The 17,053-nt window shown below is 36.2% G+C and overlaps 5 protein-coding genes across 5 annotated transcripts; 3 read left to right on the top strand and 2 right to left on the bottom strand.

Moving 5' to 3' along the window:
* Positions 1–23: 23 nt before the first annotated feature.
* On the top strand, positions 24–8,426 carry FDP41_008955 (uncharacterized protein; the record flags this gene model as incomplete). The annotated part of the gene is made up of 1 exon (XM_044712862.1): positions 24–8,426. One exon carries the CDS (start codon positions 24–26, stop codon positions 8,424–8,426), a length of 8,403 nt encoding a protein of 2,800 aa, XP_044557420.1.
* Positions 8,427–8,506: 80 nt separating this feature from the next.
* Positions 8,507–10,052, bottom strand: FDP41_008954 (uncharacterized protein; the record flags this gene model as incomplete). The annotated part of the gene is made up of 2 exons (XM_044712861.1): positions 8,507–8,889; positions 8,942–10,052. The coding sequence occupies 2 exons, from the start codon at positions 10,050–10,052 to the stop codon at positions 8,507–8,509; spliced, it is 1,494 nt and encodes a 497-aa protein (XP_044557419.1).
* Positions 10,053–10,248: 196 nt separating this feature from the next.
* On the top strand, positions 10,249–11,745 carry FDP41_008953 (uncharacterized protein; the record flags this gene model as incomplete). The annotated part of the gene is made up of 1 exon (XM_044712860.1): positions 10,249–11,745. The coding sequence occupies one exon, from the start codon at positions 10,249–10,251 to the stop codon at positions 11,743–11,745; it is 1,497 nt and encodes a 498-aa protein (XP_044557418.1).
* A 17-nt stretch (positions 11,746–11,762) lies between these two features.
* On the bottom strand, positions 11,763–14,114 carry FDP41_008952 (uncharacterized protein; the record flags this gene model as incomplete). Its single annotated transcript, XM_044712859.1, has 1 exon — positions 11,763–14,114. One exon carries the CDS (start codon positions 14,112–14,114, stop codon positions 11,763–11,765), a length of 2,352 nt encoding a protein of 783 aa, XP_044557417.1.
* A 189-nt stretch (positions 14,115–14,303) lies between these two features.
* Positions 14,304–17,052, top strand: FDP41_008951 (uncharacterized protein; the record flags this gene model as incomplete). The annotated part of the gene is made up of 4 exons (XM_044712858.1): positions 14,304–14,808; positions 14,862–15,356; positions 15,410–16,128; positions 16,351–17,052. The coding sequence occupies 4 exons, from the start codon at positions 14,304–14,306 to the stop codon at positions 17,050–17,052; spliced, it is 2,421 nt and encodes an 806-aa protein (XP_044557416.1).
* Position 17,053: the final 1 nt, after the last annotated feature.

The raw sequence follows: 17,053 nt of genomic DNA, 5'->3' as shown, positions 1-17,053 counted from the left end.
AGGAGCAAGATGCAATTATTGCTATGTGTAGCTCTAAGGGTGAGATTGTCCAATTGAAAGAGCCTGTTAAAATTACAGACAAAGTTGAACAATGGTTATCTAATTTGGATCAGCAAATGTTCAAAACTCTTGAGCAACTATTGATTGAATGTGATAAGTCAAAAGAATTCGATATTGACGCTTTTCCATCTCAAATTCTTTGCCTCCAAGAGAGCATCAATTTCACAAGAAAGTGTGAACAAGCCGTTCAGAACAAGACTCTGCAACAACTTCTTGCAAGTCTGAAAAATCAGTTAAACCAATTTACTGCCATTAATGCAAAGGATGATGAGGTTATTTCCATGAAAGTCAAAGCATTGATTTTAGATATAATCCACAACATTGACGTTGTTGAAGCTTTAATCAAAGCTAATGTAACTTCAGTGGCACATTGGGTTTGGCAGAAACAGCTTCGATTCTACATTGAGAATGGAAAATGTGTTATTAGGATGAGCAATGCTAAATTTAATTATACTTATGAATATCAAGGAAATGTTGCCAAACTTGTTCATACTCCGCTCACTGACAAGTGTTACTTGACATTAACACAAGGAATGCTCTTAGGATATGGTGGCAATCCTTATGGACCTGCAGGAACAGGAAAAACTGAAAGTGTGAAGGCTCTTGGACATTTATTTGGACGTCAGGTGCTTGTCTTCAATTGTGATGAAGGTATCGATTTTAACAGCATGGGTAGAATATTTATAGGATTGGTGAAATGCGGAGCTTGGGGTTGTTTTGACGAATTTAACAGATTGAAGCCTGATCAACTGTCAGCAATCTCCCAACAAATTCAAGTAATCCAAGTTGCAATTAAGGAAAAATCAACCAAGCCAATAGAATTACTCGGCAATAAGGTGAATGTGAATTTGAACGCAGGTATTTTTGTGACTCTCAATCCTGCAGGCAAAGGATACGGAGGTAGAAGTCAACTACCAGATAACTTGAAACAACTTTTCAGATCTGTGGCAATGGCTGCTCCTGACAATGAGCTTATCTCTGAAGTGATTTTACTTTCTGAAGGCTTCCAACATGCCAAATACTTGGGAAAAAAAATTGTAAGCGTTTTTCAACTCAGTAAGCAATTATTGAGTACTCAACAGCACTACGATTGGGGATTACGTTCTCTGAAAACAATTTTGAACATTGGTGGATCTCAAATTAGACAAGCAAGAAAACACACCGAAAATATCAGCAAGGAGACGGAGGCCCAAATCGTGATCAAGGCACTACGGGTCAACACACTCTCAAAGCTTACTCACAAAGACGCTGTTTTATTTAACGGTATCATCAAGGATGTATTCCCAGGCGTTGATTCTCCAGACATCTCATACATTGAACTTGAAAAAGCAATTAAGGATGTAATGAATGAAATGGGTCTCGTTCCAATACCAAACATGATTAAGAAAATTGTTCAATTTTATGAAGCTTGCAAACAAAGGATGGGTGTAGTTTTGGTTGGTCCAAGTGGATCTGGTAAAAGCGTCATTTGGCATGTACTTTCAGAGGCTCTAAAAAAGATCAACCAAAAGATGAAAACGTACGTCGTTAATCCAAAAGCGATGCCAAGACATCAACTTTTGGGTCATATGGATATGGACACAAGAGAATGGTTTGATGGAATTATTACTGCAAATTCTAGAAATATTCTCAAAGAAGAGCCAGATGTCATATCATGGATGATTTGTGATGGTGATATTGATCCAGAATGGGTAGAGTCCTTAAATTCTGTGTTGGATGACAACCACTTACTCACAATGCCTTCTGGAGAGAGAATTCAATTTGGTTCCAATGTAAACTTTATCTTTGAAACTCACAGTCTAAAATTTGCCTCTCCTGCAACAGTTAGTAGAATGGGTGTCATATTTCTATCGGATAATGATGTAGACGTAAAGAGTTTTGTTAGTGCTTGGATGAACAGTCACGAACATTTGAGTGATAATGTCAAGTCTTTGATCGATAATTATTTCTACTCAGCTCTTGAAATAGTTTTCAACATTGACAAATCAGAGTTCATAATTGAGACTACTAATATGGGCATCATCATGAATGGACTATCACACATTTACCCGGATATTTCAAGCAAAGGCGAGTTTGCATGCGCACTTGTTCGTGGATTAGGTGCATCTCTAAACATCAAAGCTAGAGAAAAGTTGGCAAAAGATATTTATACTTTGTGTGGCGAGAGTGGAGTCGATTTGAGACGACCACTTGATTTTTATTACTCTAAAGAGGATTCATGCTTTACTCAGTATTCCTTTAATGACTCTGGAGATATTAGTTTTGATAATCTTCAAAGTTGTCCAATGATACGAACAGTAGACGTCCAAAGAATCACAGATATCATTTATCCTTGGTTGCAAAATATGGAACCATTTATTTTGTTAGCTCCAGAGGGTGCAGGTAAAGGAATGCTTTTGGAAAATCTTTTCCTTGAATTGCCTTCCATTCAAATTGCTAGAATCCACTGTAATTCACAAACAAATGAGAGTCATGTAATCCAAAAACTAAATCAAACATGTGCTATATTTACAACTAACAATGGTAGGGTTTTGAGACCAAAGGAAGGAGAGAGATTAATACTCTACTTAAAAGATATTAATTTACCATGTCCTGACAAGTATGGAACTACTCAGCTGATTTCATTTTTGCAACAATTAATAACTTATAATGGTTATTATGATGAAGAATTGAAATGGATTGGTTTGGAAAGAATTCAAATTGTAGCTTCAATGAATCCTGCGACCACTGTTGGAAGGTATGAGCTAACAAGCAGATTTACTTCTATTGTAAGAACAGCATACATGTCCTATACGGACAAGCAACAATTGAAGCAAATCGTTTTTACATATCTAAAAGCTGCTCTTTCTAAAGACTTTGCTGGCCACGCTATTTGGAAGCAAAGCCAAAACATTGATTTGCTAACCGAGGTTATGATAGAACTTTATGATAATGTAACCAAGAAATTTACAGTAGACGAATTTGCTCATTACCAATTCACACCAAGAGATTTGATAAGATGGATTTTAGGGCTGTCTAACTTTAGTATTCCTTCAACAAGCAACAGATGCACAGAACTGTTGGATGCATGGACATATGAAGCAAGAAGAATATTTAGAGATAAACTAGTGAAGGATGTAGCTGCTTTTGACACTATTGAATCAGCTATTCACATGAAATTAGAAAGCATTGGATACTCCCCTAAAATGTTGGGCAAAATTTTATTCACAAGTCTTGCTACAACAGACAAAAAGAAAATTCTTTGTCCTGCCAAAACTCTTGAATTTGGTAACTTTTTGGGATATTCAGGAACAGCAAAAAGAAGTACCTTGAAAAAGACTGCCATTCAAAGCTTTGAAAGAGAAAATAGACCGCTGAGATTATTCTTTGTTCCTGAAATTGTGGAATATATTGCTATGATTGATAGAGTGCTGTGCAGAGATGGAAGCTCATTACTTCTTGTTACAAAACCAGGCATTGGCACAAGCGACATTGTCGCCTTAGTTTGTCATCTCTTGAAATTTGAACTTTATTCACCAAAGATGGTCGTTGGCTACTCTGTGAAGCATTTCAAAAACGACATCAAAGCAATCATACAAAAGGCTGCTCAGAATGAAAAAATATGCCTACTACTCGAAGATCACAACATGAGAGAATTGGCTCTGCTTGAATATGTCAACAGTCTGTTAAGCTCTGGAGAAATTCCTGGGTTGTTTTCCAAGGAAGAATTAGAAATCATACTTTCAACCATTAGAGACGAAAGTAATCAGCCAAGTTCAGCATATAGCTCATTGATTAAGAGAGTAACAAACAACTTGCGAGTAATTTTGGTTATGGATCCAGACAACAAAGACTTTGACTTGAAATGCAGGTCCAATCCGGCTATTTTCACCAAATGCTCTATTATTTGGAAAGATAACTGGTCCACTGAAGGAATTCAACAAATTCCCAAAATGATTGTTGATGAAAATGACCTAAAGTCTCTTTCTTTAAAGAGTGACGAATTTTTGCAATTGTTTGTCCAAATACACGAAATAAGCAAGGATAGAGGAGCATCACCTCTTCACTTTATTAACTTTATTGACACCTTCAACATCACACTTCAAAAGAAGAGAACAGTTAAACAAGAGCAACAAGATCACTTGCACAAGGGTCTCTCCAAGTTGAAAGAAGCATCTAAGAGTGTGGATGAATTGTCCAAAAAAGCTGAACAACAAAAGATTCAACTCAACGAAAAACAAGAACAGAAGAAAGTGGCCCTCGTTGAAATTCAAAAGAGCATGCAAGAATCCGTCAAAGAACAAAGTGACATTGAAAAATTGAAAGAGAAAATGAAAGAAGAGGAGTTGAAACTGAATCAAAAGAAAGAAATTATTAATTCAAAACTTAGCTCAATAGAACCATTACTAGACAGTGCTAAACAAGCCGTTGCTGCTTTGAGTCCAAAAGAAATTTCTGAAATCAAAAGTCTTGCTCAGCCTCCAGTCACTATTAGGCAAATTATGGAAGGTGTGGTGAGATTAATGGGTCAGAAAGATTACTCTTGGAAAGGAATTCAGAATTTCTTGAATCGTATGGGTGTCAAAGAACAAATTATGGGCTTTAATGCTGAATCTGTTGACAAAAAAACACTCGAAGATGTCAAAAAGTATGTTAACGGAGAAGGAGCTGAATCGTTCCAACCTGAGGTGGCAGCTAGAAGCAGCAAATCTGCCCTTCCTCTTGCCAAATGGGTAAAAGCAAACATCGAATATGCTGAAGTTCTCCAACAAGTAGGTCCTCTTAAAAGAGAAATGGAAGTTCTTGAAAAATCTCAAGATTTGTTGAATCAACAACTTTCTCAATGTGAAGCAAAACTCAATGCTCTTAATGAAAAGGTCAAATCATTGCAGGATGAGTATGAACAAAAGACACAAGAAGCAGAATCGTTGAAATTAGGATTGCAACAAGCTGAAAAGACTCTTTCATCGGCTAAGAGTCTCATTGGCAAGTTGGGAGGAGAAAAGGATAGATGGGAAAAACAAGTCGATGCTCTCTCTAAGGAAATGAAGGAAATGCCATACCAGGCGTTGCTTGCGTCTGCATTCATGGTTTACCTTCCTGATGCTCCTGAAAACATTCGACAAGAATATATTGAAAAATGGAAACCAATTGCAGGGCTCAAACAGTTTGACTTTAGATCATTTATGAGCACTGAAAGTGAAATGTTGAAGTATAAGAGCGAGGGATTACCTGGAGATGAATTATCTATAGAGAATGCCATTGTTATACTCGAGAGTATCAAACATCCTCTCATCATTGATCCTTCAAAACGAGCAGTTGAATGGTTAAAGACTCACTTGATGAACAAGAGTATTGAATGCACAACTCCAAATGACTCTAAATTCAGTACAACATTGGAATTGTCAGTACGATTCGGAAAAACATTGATCATTGAAGAAGTGGATCATATCGATCCAATTCTTTATCCATTGCTTAGAAATGAGATTATTGTTCAGGGAACGAGAAAGTCAGTAGTAGTGGGAGAGAAAACTGTTGATTATAGTGATGACTTCAAGTTATACTTGATTACAAGAAATCCTAATATTTTGCTTTCTCCTGATTCTTCACCATTGGTTACTGTTGTGAACTTTACAGTCACCAAGTCTGGACTTGAAGGCCAATTATTGAGCCAAACTCTTCAACATGAAAATCCAGAAATTGAACAAAAGAAGAGCATGCTTCTCAAGAAAGAAGAAGAAAATAAGATACAGTTAAGTGAATTGGAAAAACAACTGCTAAACGAGCTTGCATCTTCAAAGGGTAATCTTTTAGAAAACGAGTCTCTCATCGCAAAGTTGGCAGAAATTAAGAAAAAGAGTCAGAGTATCATGAGTAGTTTGGAGGAGTCAAGTAAGATTATGCAAGATTTAGAAACCAAAAGAAATCAGTACAAACCTTTTGCAGAAATGGGTAGTACTCTATTTTTCATTATGACAGACATGAAGAATATCAACGCAATGTATCAATTCAGTCTATCCTCGTTTATCAAGTTATTTGATCATGCTTTAACTTCAAAACTTGATAAGGCGTCTGATGTGAACTTACGTATGACTCTATTGAAACAAGAACTTCAAAAGATTGCATTTAATTATGTGACTAGATCATTGTTCAAAGCTGACAGACAATTATTCGGTATGCACATGGTACATGGCTTGTTCCCGTCATTATTTACCCCACAACAGTGGGATTTCTTTATTGGTAACATTGTTGTGAAAGAACAATCATCGATTAGCCAAATTCCGAACTGGATTCCAGCAGATAGAGTCAAAGCTTTACAACTTCTTGTTTCCTTCCTTCCAGATATTTCTTCTAAACTTCAATTCAACAATGCAGAGAAATGGAAGTCTTGGATTCTTTCAAAGGAAGACGCAATCAAGTCGTTCCCTGTCAATGATAACTCAATCTCTTATGCCGACAAATTAATTGTCATCAAGACGTTACGACCAGACCAATTGTACTTTGTTATTTCTGACTTGATTATGAGAACATTGGATATTAAGTCCACAGCTTCATCCTTAAAACTTTCAAACATTTACAAACAAGAAAGTACTTGTATGGAACCTATTCTTTTAATAACTACTACAGGTGCTGATCCATCTCAAGAACTTCGAGAGATGGCTCTCGAAACTGTTGGTGATGCTAACTTTATTGAACTTGCCATGGGTCAAGGCCAAACAGAAGAAGCCATCCAACTGTTGAGAAAATGTTCAAGAGAAGGAAAGTGGTTATTCTTGAAGAATTTGCACCTTGTTATCTCATGGCTTCCAACATTGGAAAAGGAAATTGCTGTTCTGTCAGACGTGAATGAAAACTTTAGACTATGGCTTACCACAGAATCTCATGAAGAATTCCCTATAATCCTTCTTCAACAAAGTTTGAAACTCACATTTGAGTCTCCTCCAGGTATTAAGCAAAACATGTTAAGAACCTTTGAATCTCAAAATGTGTCCGAATTTTCATCGTATGGCAAGACAAGAATGAGATTGTCCATGTTACTTGCTTGGTTCCACTCAATAGTGCAAGAACGAAGAACATACATTCCACAAGGTTGGACTAAATTCTATGAATTTTCATCTTCAGATTATAGAGCTGCTTCTGATATTATTGGATATGCTATTCAAAACGAAAATCCTGAATGGAACACAATATTTGGGCTTTTAGAGAATGCTATTTATGGAGGTAGAATCGACAACAAGTATGATGCAAAGATTTTGAATGTCTATCTTTCTAAATTCTTTAATCCAAACATTCTCAACAACAAGGAACCTCTATTCACCAAAGGAGTTTATTTACCAGAAAGTAACTCTTTTGACGATTACATCAAATTCATTGAAAAGCTTCCTGATTCTGATCAACCTGTAGTTTTTGGCTTACCTCCCAATGCTGATAGATTGGTTCAAAGTTCTCTCGGTTCCAAGATTATTGACAATCTCAAACAATTATCCACTCGATCTAGATCTGCAAATATTTTCAACAAAGATGAATGGACCTCCAAGCTTGTTCCAATTGTTCAATTGTGGGGATCTCTCATCAATCAAAACAGATCCATTCTTTTATCTTCCAAACGCAATAACGAAATTCTCACAGATCCTGTTGATTCCTTCTTTACTTTGGAGATGGACAATGCATTGGAATTGATCAAATTTATTGATTCTGAAATTCAAAAGATTAGTGATGTAATCAAAGGAATTGCTTTAATAGATACCTCCATCCATCAAAATGGAGTGTCTTTGATGAATGGCACTATACCTGAGAGATGGCAATTAAGATGGGAAAATGGTCCATTCAACAACGTTACTGCTTGGATCAATGAAGTAATTTCCAAGACTCTCAAATTGCATGAATATTGTTCACTCATTTCACAAGGCAAGCTCTACTCCAAGCCAATCGAACTCAACAACATGTTCAGTCCTCACATCTTCTTCAATGCTCTCAAACAACAAACTGCCAGGAAGTCTGGATTGCAATTAGATGATTTGACTGTTTTGAGTGCATTATGGGCCTCGAAGAATGTATCAGGCCTTTCCAATAAGGTTGGAATTAAGGGCATTGCCGTTCAAGGTGCAGAATTTGATGGACAAACATTGACCAATATCACCTCAGATTCTGCTCCTGCACTTTCTCCGTTACCATCATGTGAAGTGTTTTGGGCAACCGAAAAACAAATGGAAGATCTCAGACAAAAGAAGGAAATTGCTGCTGTGAATCTTCCTCTTCCAATTTATTATTCAACGAACCGTGAATTCACTGTGGCTGAATTGTACATGCCATGCAACTCGACGTCAGATGTTGATAAATTTGTGTTGACTGGTGCTGCTATTTTTGTGGACAACAATGCACAATAAAGATCGCTCATTAACATTTTCATTCTTCTCAATTTTTTGTGGTATTGATAGTTCTTTCGACAATGTTGAACATTAATGTTTTACTGATATTTCTGTTTCTTTGTGGAGGGTTCTGTGACAGTGGTGGTAGCTGTTGTGGATTGATAAGCGATGATTGGTAGAAGGTCATCTTCTTCAGGTATTGAGGTAATTTGATCGAAAGAAAGTTCCTTGCTGTTGAGATCTTCGCCATCGTTGAAGTGTAAGGCCTTGTGCAAGTCATCGTATCCTTTGCAACCAATGAGTCGTTTGTAGAGATTAGTTTTGGCGTGTGTCTCAAACATTCTCTTAATGATGTACTTTGATAATCCTGCTGGATATTGATATGTAATAAACTCGTCTAATAGAATTTTGGCTACCTCTAATTTATCTAAAAGTGCTTTTCCTTTTCTGAAAATGCTTAAATTCCACATTGCTCCTCGGGCTTAATAAAGTATTAGAAATTTCATTTTGAAATTTTTGATTCAAGAACTTACCGATCATGACACTTGAGCATCCTGTGACAGTTTTCACTCGTTCAATATCTTCCGGCTTGAAAACATCACCATTCGCAATAAGAGGAACTTTAGAAATTTTGGAAATTGGCTCAATAAGATGGGAATGAGCTTTCTCTCGAGGTCTTTGCGGTATGTACCTAGCATGGACACAAATTGCTGAAACACCAGTATTTTGAAGCTTTTTAAATAATTCCAAAGTTTGCTCTGGCGTGTCCAATAATCTGATTTTACATGTTACAGGTTTACCGTATTTTTCTTGAATTCCTTTCACAAGAGTTCTTAAAATTTCTAAAGCATTTTCTTGATTTTCTGGTCGCAATAAAGCACTTCCCATTCCTCCTTTAACAGAAAACTTTTTAGGGCATCCCATATTTACATCAATAGCATCATAACCGTCAATCATTAACTCGGCAACTTGGAGAGCAATCTCTGGAGAGGATGTACCCAATTGCAATACTGTTGGTACTTTTTGTGACGCTGTTGGTGAATCACTATTTTTATCCACAACCTCTACTTGATAAACAATAGACTTGTCCTTTTCCGAAATATAATCAATGGTCTTTAACTTTTCATTATATACAGGTTTGCATTTTAGCAACTTTTTATCGACCAATTCTTCTGAATAAACGATATCTGCTCCATACCGTGCAGCCAGTCTACGAAATGGAAGACCATTGACTCTCACCATTGGAGCTAAAATTATCTTATTCCTGTAATCAATTTGAATGACAGGTCTCTTTGGAATGGAGGAGCCTGTATCATTAGTAGTAGCGCTTTCAGTTGTTGTTCCAATTGTATCCGAAGTAATCATTGTACTATATTCCCGTTTCTGAAAATTTATCAAATAATTTAATTCTTTTTCTTTAAAACTTCCGATTCTTTGTGTACCAAAATTCTTCTCTTCAACAAAATAATTCCTATTGGTAGTAGTAATTGTTGTTCCACTACTGTTGTGTAGTATCAAGGCAGCACAGAAGGATGAACGATAATAAAGTCCGTCGTGAGGTGGTGGTTGAACAGAACTGCTTACAAGAAGATGCGAACTGAGGCTTGTTGTGGGTATTTTTTTAGAACAGAAGAGTCTCTTCATTTTTTAATTTGCATTTTCAATTTAGTCACTTGAATCACGAAAAACAACTTCTCCAAGTTGTTATTGGAGTGAATGAGTTTTTCCAATCATTCAAAGAAATACCTCTATCCTCTTACTCATGAGGAGAACAATCTTGCAATCTTTGAATTTCTGAAGTTGGTATTGAAAAATTTAATATTTTGGAAACTCAAAAAAAATGGTGAAAATAGACTCGAATAAATTCCGATATTTGAGCAATGATGATTTTCGTGTGCTCACGGCCATTGAGATGGGTATGAAGAACCATGAATTGGTTCCAACTCCATTGATTGAGAGAATTGCTGGACTTAGACACGGAGGTACTCAAAAAGTGCTCTCACATTTATTGAAATATAAATTGGTTCATCACGATGCAAAGAATTATGATGGTTATCATTTAACATATCCCGGATATGATTTTTTGAGTTTAAAGACGTTTATGAAGAGAGGACATGTGATCGGATTTGGTAGGCAAATAGGTGTTGGTAAAGAATCGGATATTTACTTGTTGCTATCGCCTGTGAAGGAAGGAGAAGAGGAAGAAACAAAAGATGAAGAGGATGGAGAAGAGAATATTGTTCTTGAAAAGACTACAGAAGAGATTGAACAATTTGATGAGGATGACGAAGAGGATGAGGAGGATGAGGATGAAAAAGAAGATGAATTTGATGGCTATGACTTGGAACATAAAGCCAAACAAATTGTTATTAAATTTCACAGATTGGGAAGGTCTTCGTTTAGAGCAGTGAAAAACACAAGAGATTATTTAGGAAAGAGAAGCAAAACTACTAATTGGTTATATATGAGTAGATTGAGCGCATTGAAAGAATTTGCATTTATGAAAGCTATTTATGACACCAAATGCATTCCAGTACCAAAACCAATTGACTGCAATAGACATTGCGTACTCATGGAGCACATTAAGGGTTATCCTTTATATCAAATCAGAGAGATGAAGCACCCATTATATGTGTATGAACAATGTGTTGACCTACTTGTGAAATTAGCTCAGTATGGTCTGGTACATGGTGACTTCAATGAATTCAACTTGTTAGTGAAACCAAAGAGCGAGAAGGTTGTAGTGATTGATTTTCCACAAATGGTCTCCACTTCTCATCCTAATGCAGAATTCTATTTTAACAGAGATTTGGATTGCATTTCCAGCTTCTTTGCAAAACGATTTTCAATTGTTATCAAGCCAGAGGACGAAGAATATTCAAGGTTCCATCCAAAACTATCAGACATAACCAAAGAATACTCACTGGATGTACACGTTGAGGCAAGCGGTTTTACAAAGGAGAAAGCAAAGGAATTCGATGAAATTTTGAAAGAAAAGGAACAGGAAGAAAACGAAGAGTCGCAGATTGTGAACGGTGAATCGACAACTGAACAACCACAAGAAGGGCAGATCACTGAAGAAAAGCCAAACGATGAAGAGACTCAAGTTATCAGTGATGAAGAATCTCCTTCTGTTGTCACTGGTACAAGCACCACAACTGCAAGACGAAAAAAGAAAAAAACAATCACAGAGGAAGATATCAAGGAAAAAGTTAAAAGAGACTTCAAGAAGAAGCAATACTCTCGTGCCAAAGACATACAAACAGCAAAACGAAATGCACAAAAAGGAAGAGATACACAAAAGCTAAAGCAAAAAGTCAAAGATTTTGACTATTAAACTTGATTAGTTGTCGATTATTTCTTTTTCTTCTTCATACTGGATTCAAAAATGTTGTCAAGAAGGTCTGTCACGTCTTTCTTTCGTTTTTTCTCTTCTTGTTTTGGTTGAGCTTTTAGTTCTTCCTTTGAAAACTCCAAGAAATCTAAATTAATGTCACTATTTGACACTTGCTCAGAAGAAGTCTCCTTCTTTGACTTTTCGGGTTTGTTCTTTTTGGATTTTTGTTTGTTCTGGTCAGTTTGTTTTATGGCCTGTGGGGTTTCTTGTGGCTCCTCTGAAATTTGGGTTTTTTGCTCCTTTTCTAAACCTTTCGTCGACTTGTTATTCTTCTTCTTTTTGCTTGAGGATGACGTACTCGACGATGTAAGCATTTCTTGCATCATCTTACTTGTCTTCTTCTTTTGAATTCGTTGTTCTTCTTTTCTTTGAATCCATTCATTTGGATTGCTCTTAAACTGAGAAAGGTTTGTCTTGTTCCAAAGTATCGAACCTGGCTTTGTGGATCGTATCTGTTGTTCTGCATCTTTAAGAATGGTAGCAATTTCCTTATGAAGTTTGCTATCCTTACAATCAGTCATTGCCTTTTCGACAATAAAAGCACCATAAATATTAGTGGCCAAATCAACTAGTTTTGGCTTGATTTTTTGAATAAATTCATCGTACGATTGAACTAATGAATCAATCACCATGCTGCCCTCCTTCGAAACACACAAATCGAAAAACTTGCTTTCGTCCATATTTTTAAATACGTCCACAAGAGGAGCAAGTAATTTCTTTGACTGGAATGTGAAAACTGTAGAGAGTAAATTGCAACCGTGTCTGTTCATGACTTTGCCGTCTTCTGAAGAGAACAGTAATTTCTTCACTGATTGTTCTACGGTTTGATGATCCTCTCCTTCAAGGCCTTTCATCATTTGTCGAAGGATTTCTTGCTCTTTCGTGTTAAACTTTAGACATCCTTTAGCGAGTGCTGTTATTACATTTAGAGTATTGTCGAAACAATTCTTAATGTTATCTTTGATAGAATTGAAAATGGATATGAATTGGTCTCGATTTGCCTTTTCAATAGCGTTCACCAAAGAATAACATTTAGATTGATCCGTAGCAAAGCTTTCAGCATTTGGAATTATAACATGTTGCAAAATGTAGGAAAATGTCTTTTCATCGCCATGGTTGATAATAACTTCGACAATGTGACAATGCTGAGGCGTAGAAAGGAGTTTGGAAATGGTTTCAGTAGACACACTCAATTCATAGTTGTTTTCTTGTCCGATGGCATACTTCATGATATTTGTGAATAATTTAGAATCAGTCGAGGAAACATTTTCCATGAGAGAAGTCAAAAATCCTAAGGCAATGTTATCGGAAAGAACATCAGCAATTGGACATGATGAAATCATTTTCTCTACCATGATATCGAGCAGTGTTCTTCCTTCCTCTTGTGAGTTAATATGTCCAAGGCATAAGCTTAACTGTCTCACAACAAAACTTGCATTCTTGTGGAAAACCATGTCAAACAAATTTGGATCAATCTTGGAGTAGTAGATTCTATTCAAAATTTCAGAGATGGTATTCTCTTCGCTCTTATTAGTATTGTCACTATCCTCAACGTCATCAAGCATTGCATGGTGTGCATCAGATTCTTCCTTAACTACATCTGGAACATATTTTAAAGCCTCTTGAATCACAAACGAGCTAAATTTTCCATTACAGATAATGACAAATCCACTCGAACAGGCTTTCAAAAAACCTCTAAGATCCTCACTTGACGAAAGTGGTATCATGGTTTGTAATGTTTTCGCAATGACTGGATTATTTAAAGTCAAAATGAGAGCAATAAGACCTTTTTTCATCGTCTCATCTCGATCCTCATCACTTCCTGTGTCAAATAAGTTTCTCAATTCACAAGTGTAGTTCACAACACTGGTTATAAATTGCATTCTATCTTCATTTGTTGGAAACTCATCCTTATTGATCAGATTTTCAACTCTTCGGAAATAAGACATGATGCTTCTTGCTGTTTTGATTTGATTCTTTCCTTCTTCATCCAAAATTTCGGTTAATGCATATTGAGAAATCTCTTGTCCGAACGCAGAGATGTCATCAACTTCTTCCTCTGGTTCATCATTGCGATGAGAAGAGTTCTTGCTATATTGTCCTCGCTCTCGGAACGATGAGCCTTTGTTCTGTTTTCTGTTGAATTCATTTCCTTTTCGGTTATTATATTTGGTGTTATTTTTATATGAAGAAGATGTGTTATTATGATTATTCTTTCTGTTCCATGATGAAATTCCTCCCTGATGATGTTTGCCATCATTGGCATCTTGATGATGATGCGAATTTTTTGGCTTCTTTGCCAAGAACATTTTTTTCAACTTTTTTTATGAACTCTTTTTGTTGATGAGTCGTACTTAATAATTTCACTGTACAACGGTTCAGAACAGTCTTTTCTTTTCTCAATGCTGTTCAGTTCATCAAGAGTTTCTTCATGTAGTCCCTTAAAGACAATGAAAATGGCCATTCTGAATCCTTCAAAGAGGCGTGGATGAAAAAAAATGCAAGTCAAACTCAAAGCTTATCCCTCTCAATTTTTGAAACGAAGGAAGAAACTTGTCGGACTGAATAGAGTTTCCGATATTTATTGTGTGGTGATTTCTCCGTTGATGACTCGTTTGTTGGATATTTGGAGCGTTGGGGATTGTGAACAATGTGTGAGCAAGGAAATATTTCCCAGACAATATTTTGTTGAACTTGATGGCATACAGCCATCTATGGAATCCAATATGAATGATAATAATAATAACATTATTCGAGGAATTATTTTGACGCTCTATGTTGATCCATCATTGGGAGTATTGAAAGCTAATTTTAAAGCAGAAGAGGTGGAAAGAGAAATTTATATGAATGAAATTGCTATGAAAAGTTTCGGACTTGAGGAAGACCAAGCAATTATAATTAACAAAATTGGAATTTATGACCAAATACCGGAATTACAACGAGTACTTTTGAAACCATTCTCTAACATGAGTTTCTCCAAAATTTTGCCAGTCAACAAAAATTGTATGTTTTCCAATTATTGTCGTCAATATCAAGTTATGTGATACTGTTATTAGATATCAAAGAATTTATAACAAGAAAACAATTTGTTAAGAGACGTTCCAACATTTATATTCCAATCAATGCTTTTGATAACAATACTGGTTTCATGGAGTTTACTGTTCAAGTGAAATATTTCAATGAAAACGAGTTAAATGCTGCAGAATGGGGTAGAATATCGGACAAGACAAAAATTATTGTCAATTCAGATGAAATAGATTTAAATCATTTACAAAGCAGAACATATTGGAAAAGCGAACAATATTTCACATTGCGCTCTTTGATTAATCACTCAATGAAGAATAGAGCCAACTCTATCCGAAGTTTTTTAATTTATGGAGCTGGAGGAAATGGTAAATCTAGCCAGGTTTTTCACATCGCCAAAGATTTGAATTTGAATGTGAAAAAACTCTCTCCTGCTTCACTCTATCAAAATATTTATCAAGATGAAGAAGGAGTATTCAACCTTTATCATCAATTGAAAGAAGCAGAAAGCTTATATCCATGTATATGTAAGTACTTCTTCACTGAAAATGTTATTTTTCTCTTAACAACAATTCAATAGTTCTTATAGACGAAATTGATACACTGTTTCCTGAAGATGAAGAATCCAAAGATTTACTACTTCTCAATCAGTTACTTTCGATTTTCAACTATCTAGAGTCATCACCATTTCCACTCTGCCTCGTTGGTATTACCAGTCAAATCGAACGCCTTGACCCATTTGTAAAACAAAAATTCGAAGAACATATTATGATCGACGTTCCAAGTAATGAAGAACGTTTTAATATTTTCAAGACGCTTTTAATGAATGATGATAGTGTTACAGTGGAATTAGAGATGAATCAATCTGAGTTGATCCAATTCAAGACAGAAGATAATCTCCTCAAAGATATTTCTTTTAATCACTTTCATGGTTTGGTACAAGCAGATATTGCTCTTCTGTGCTCTAATTGTATTCAAAATGCGAAAATGAGACAATTACTTCATTCTCCCAATCCACATAGAGATGTCAATACACCATCCAAAGTGTATATTTCTTCGAGCGACATTATTGAAGAAGTTACAAATATAGAGCCATATTCGATACGACAATCTTCACAATCACTGACGATACCACAAATCCCTAAAGTGAGCTGGGAGGATATTGGAGGTCTTCATGATATCAAATCCAAATTGAATGAAATGATGGTTTGGCCTTTAAAACACTACGAGTCGTATGTGAGAATGGGGATTAAGCCACCCACTGGCTTGTTGCTTTATGGCCCACCAGGTACTGGAAAAGTAAGTAGCACTGTGTAGAGAGTATTCGAGCCGTGTATTCATGATCATTCCTTCTCGAAAATTTCACCTTTATCGAACAGACTTTGTAAGTATATTCAGAATAGTTCTATTTCAATTATAAACAATATATGATGCGAATAATAATAATACAGAATTGCAAAAGCAGTAGCCTCTGCCTCAAGCTCCAATTTTATTTCCATCAACATCCCTGATCTTATTAAGGCTGAAGTTGGAGAATCTGAGAAAACTCTTGCTGAGATATTTCGCAGAGCTCGTTTGGCGAGCCCTTGTGTCATTTTCTTTGATGAAATTCAAGCAATATTTGGAGATCGAATGGACTCTTCGAGTGGAGAACAACGTTTAATTTCGCAATTATTGCTTGAACTGGATTCTTTGGAGAATATCGAATTTTCCACACAGCAACGAGCGAGAACTAACTCTGGAGACAATGATGTCATCAAAAACACATCCAGCAATGACAACAACAATGGCTGTGTCATTGTAATTGCAGCAACCAATGTTCCACACAAAATTGATCCAACCCTTCTCAGACCAGGAAGAATTGAACATGTTCTCTATGTTGGCCCACCTGACAGCGAGGCAAGAAAATCCATATTTGAAATGTGCATTAAGGAAATGACAGTCGAAGAAACAGTCCTTCAGTATGTCGATTCCTTTGTCGAAAGGACCAAAAACTTTTACTCTGGAGCAGATATAGCAAACATTTGCCAACGTGCCGGTCTTAATGCCCTTTCCAGGTCTATTCTTTCTCAAGGTAATACCAACACGTCTGTTGAGAGAGATGTTGTCTCTGTCGAAGATTTTGAACAAGCCATATCCATGGTCTCACCCTCACTTACTGCATCACAGTTGCAGTATTATAAGAATTGGGAGCTTCATCGACGTTATGGTGATTTGGAATAGG

The sequence above is a fragment of the Naegleria fowleri genome (genome assembly GCF_008403515.1).
Source record: "Naegleria fowleri strain ATCC 30894 chromosome Unknown tig66, whole genome shotgun sequence".
Taxonomy (NCBI): Eukaryota; Heterolobosea; class Eutetramitea; order Acrasida; family Naegleriidae; genus Naegleria; species Naegleria fowleri.
The sequence above is the reverse complement of the archived record's forward strand: the minus strand, read 5'-3'. Positions and strand labels throughout refer to the sequence as shown.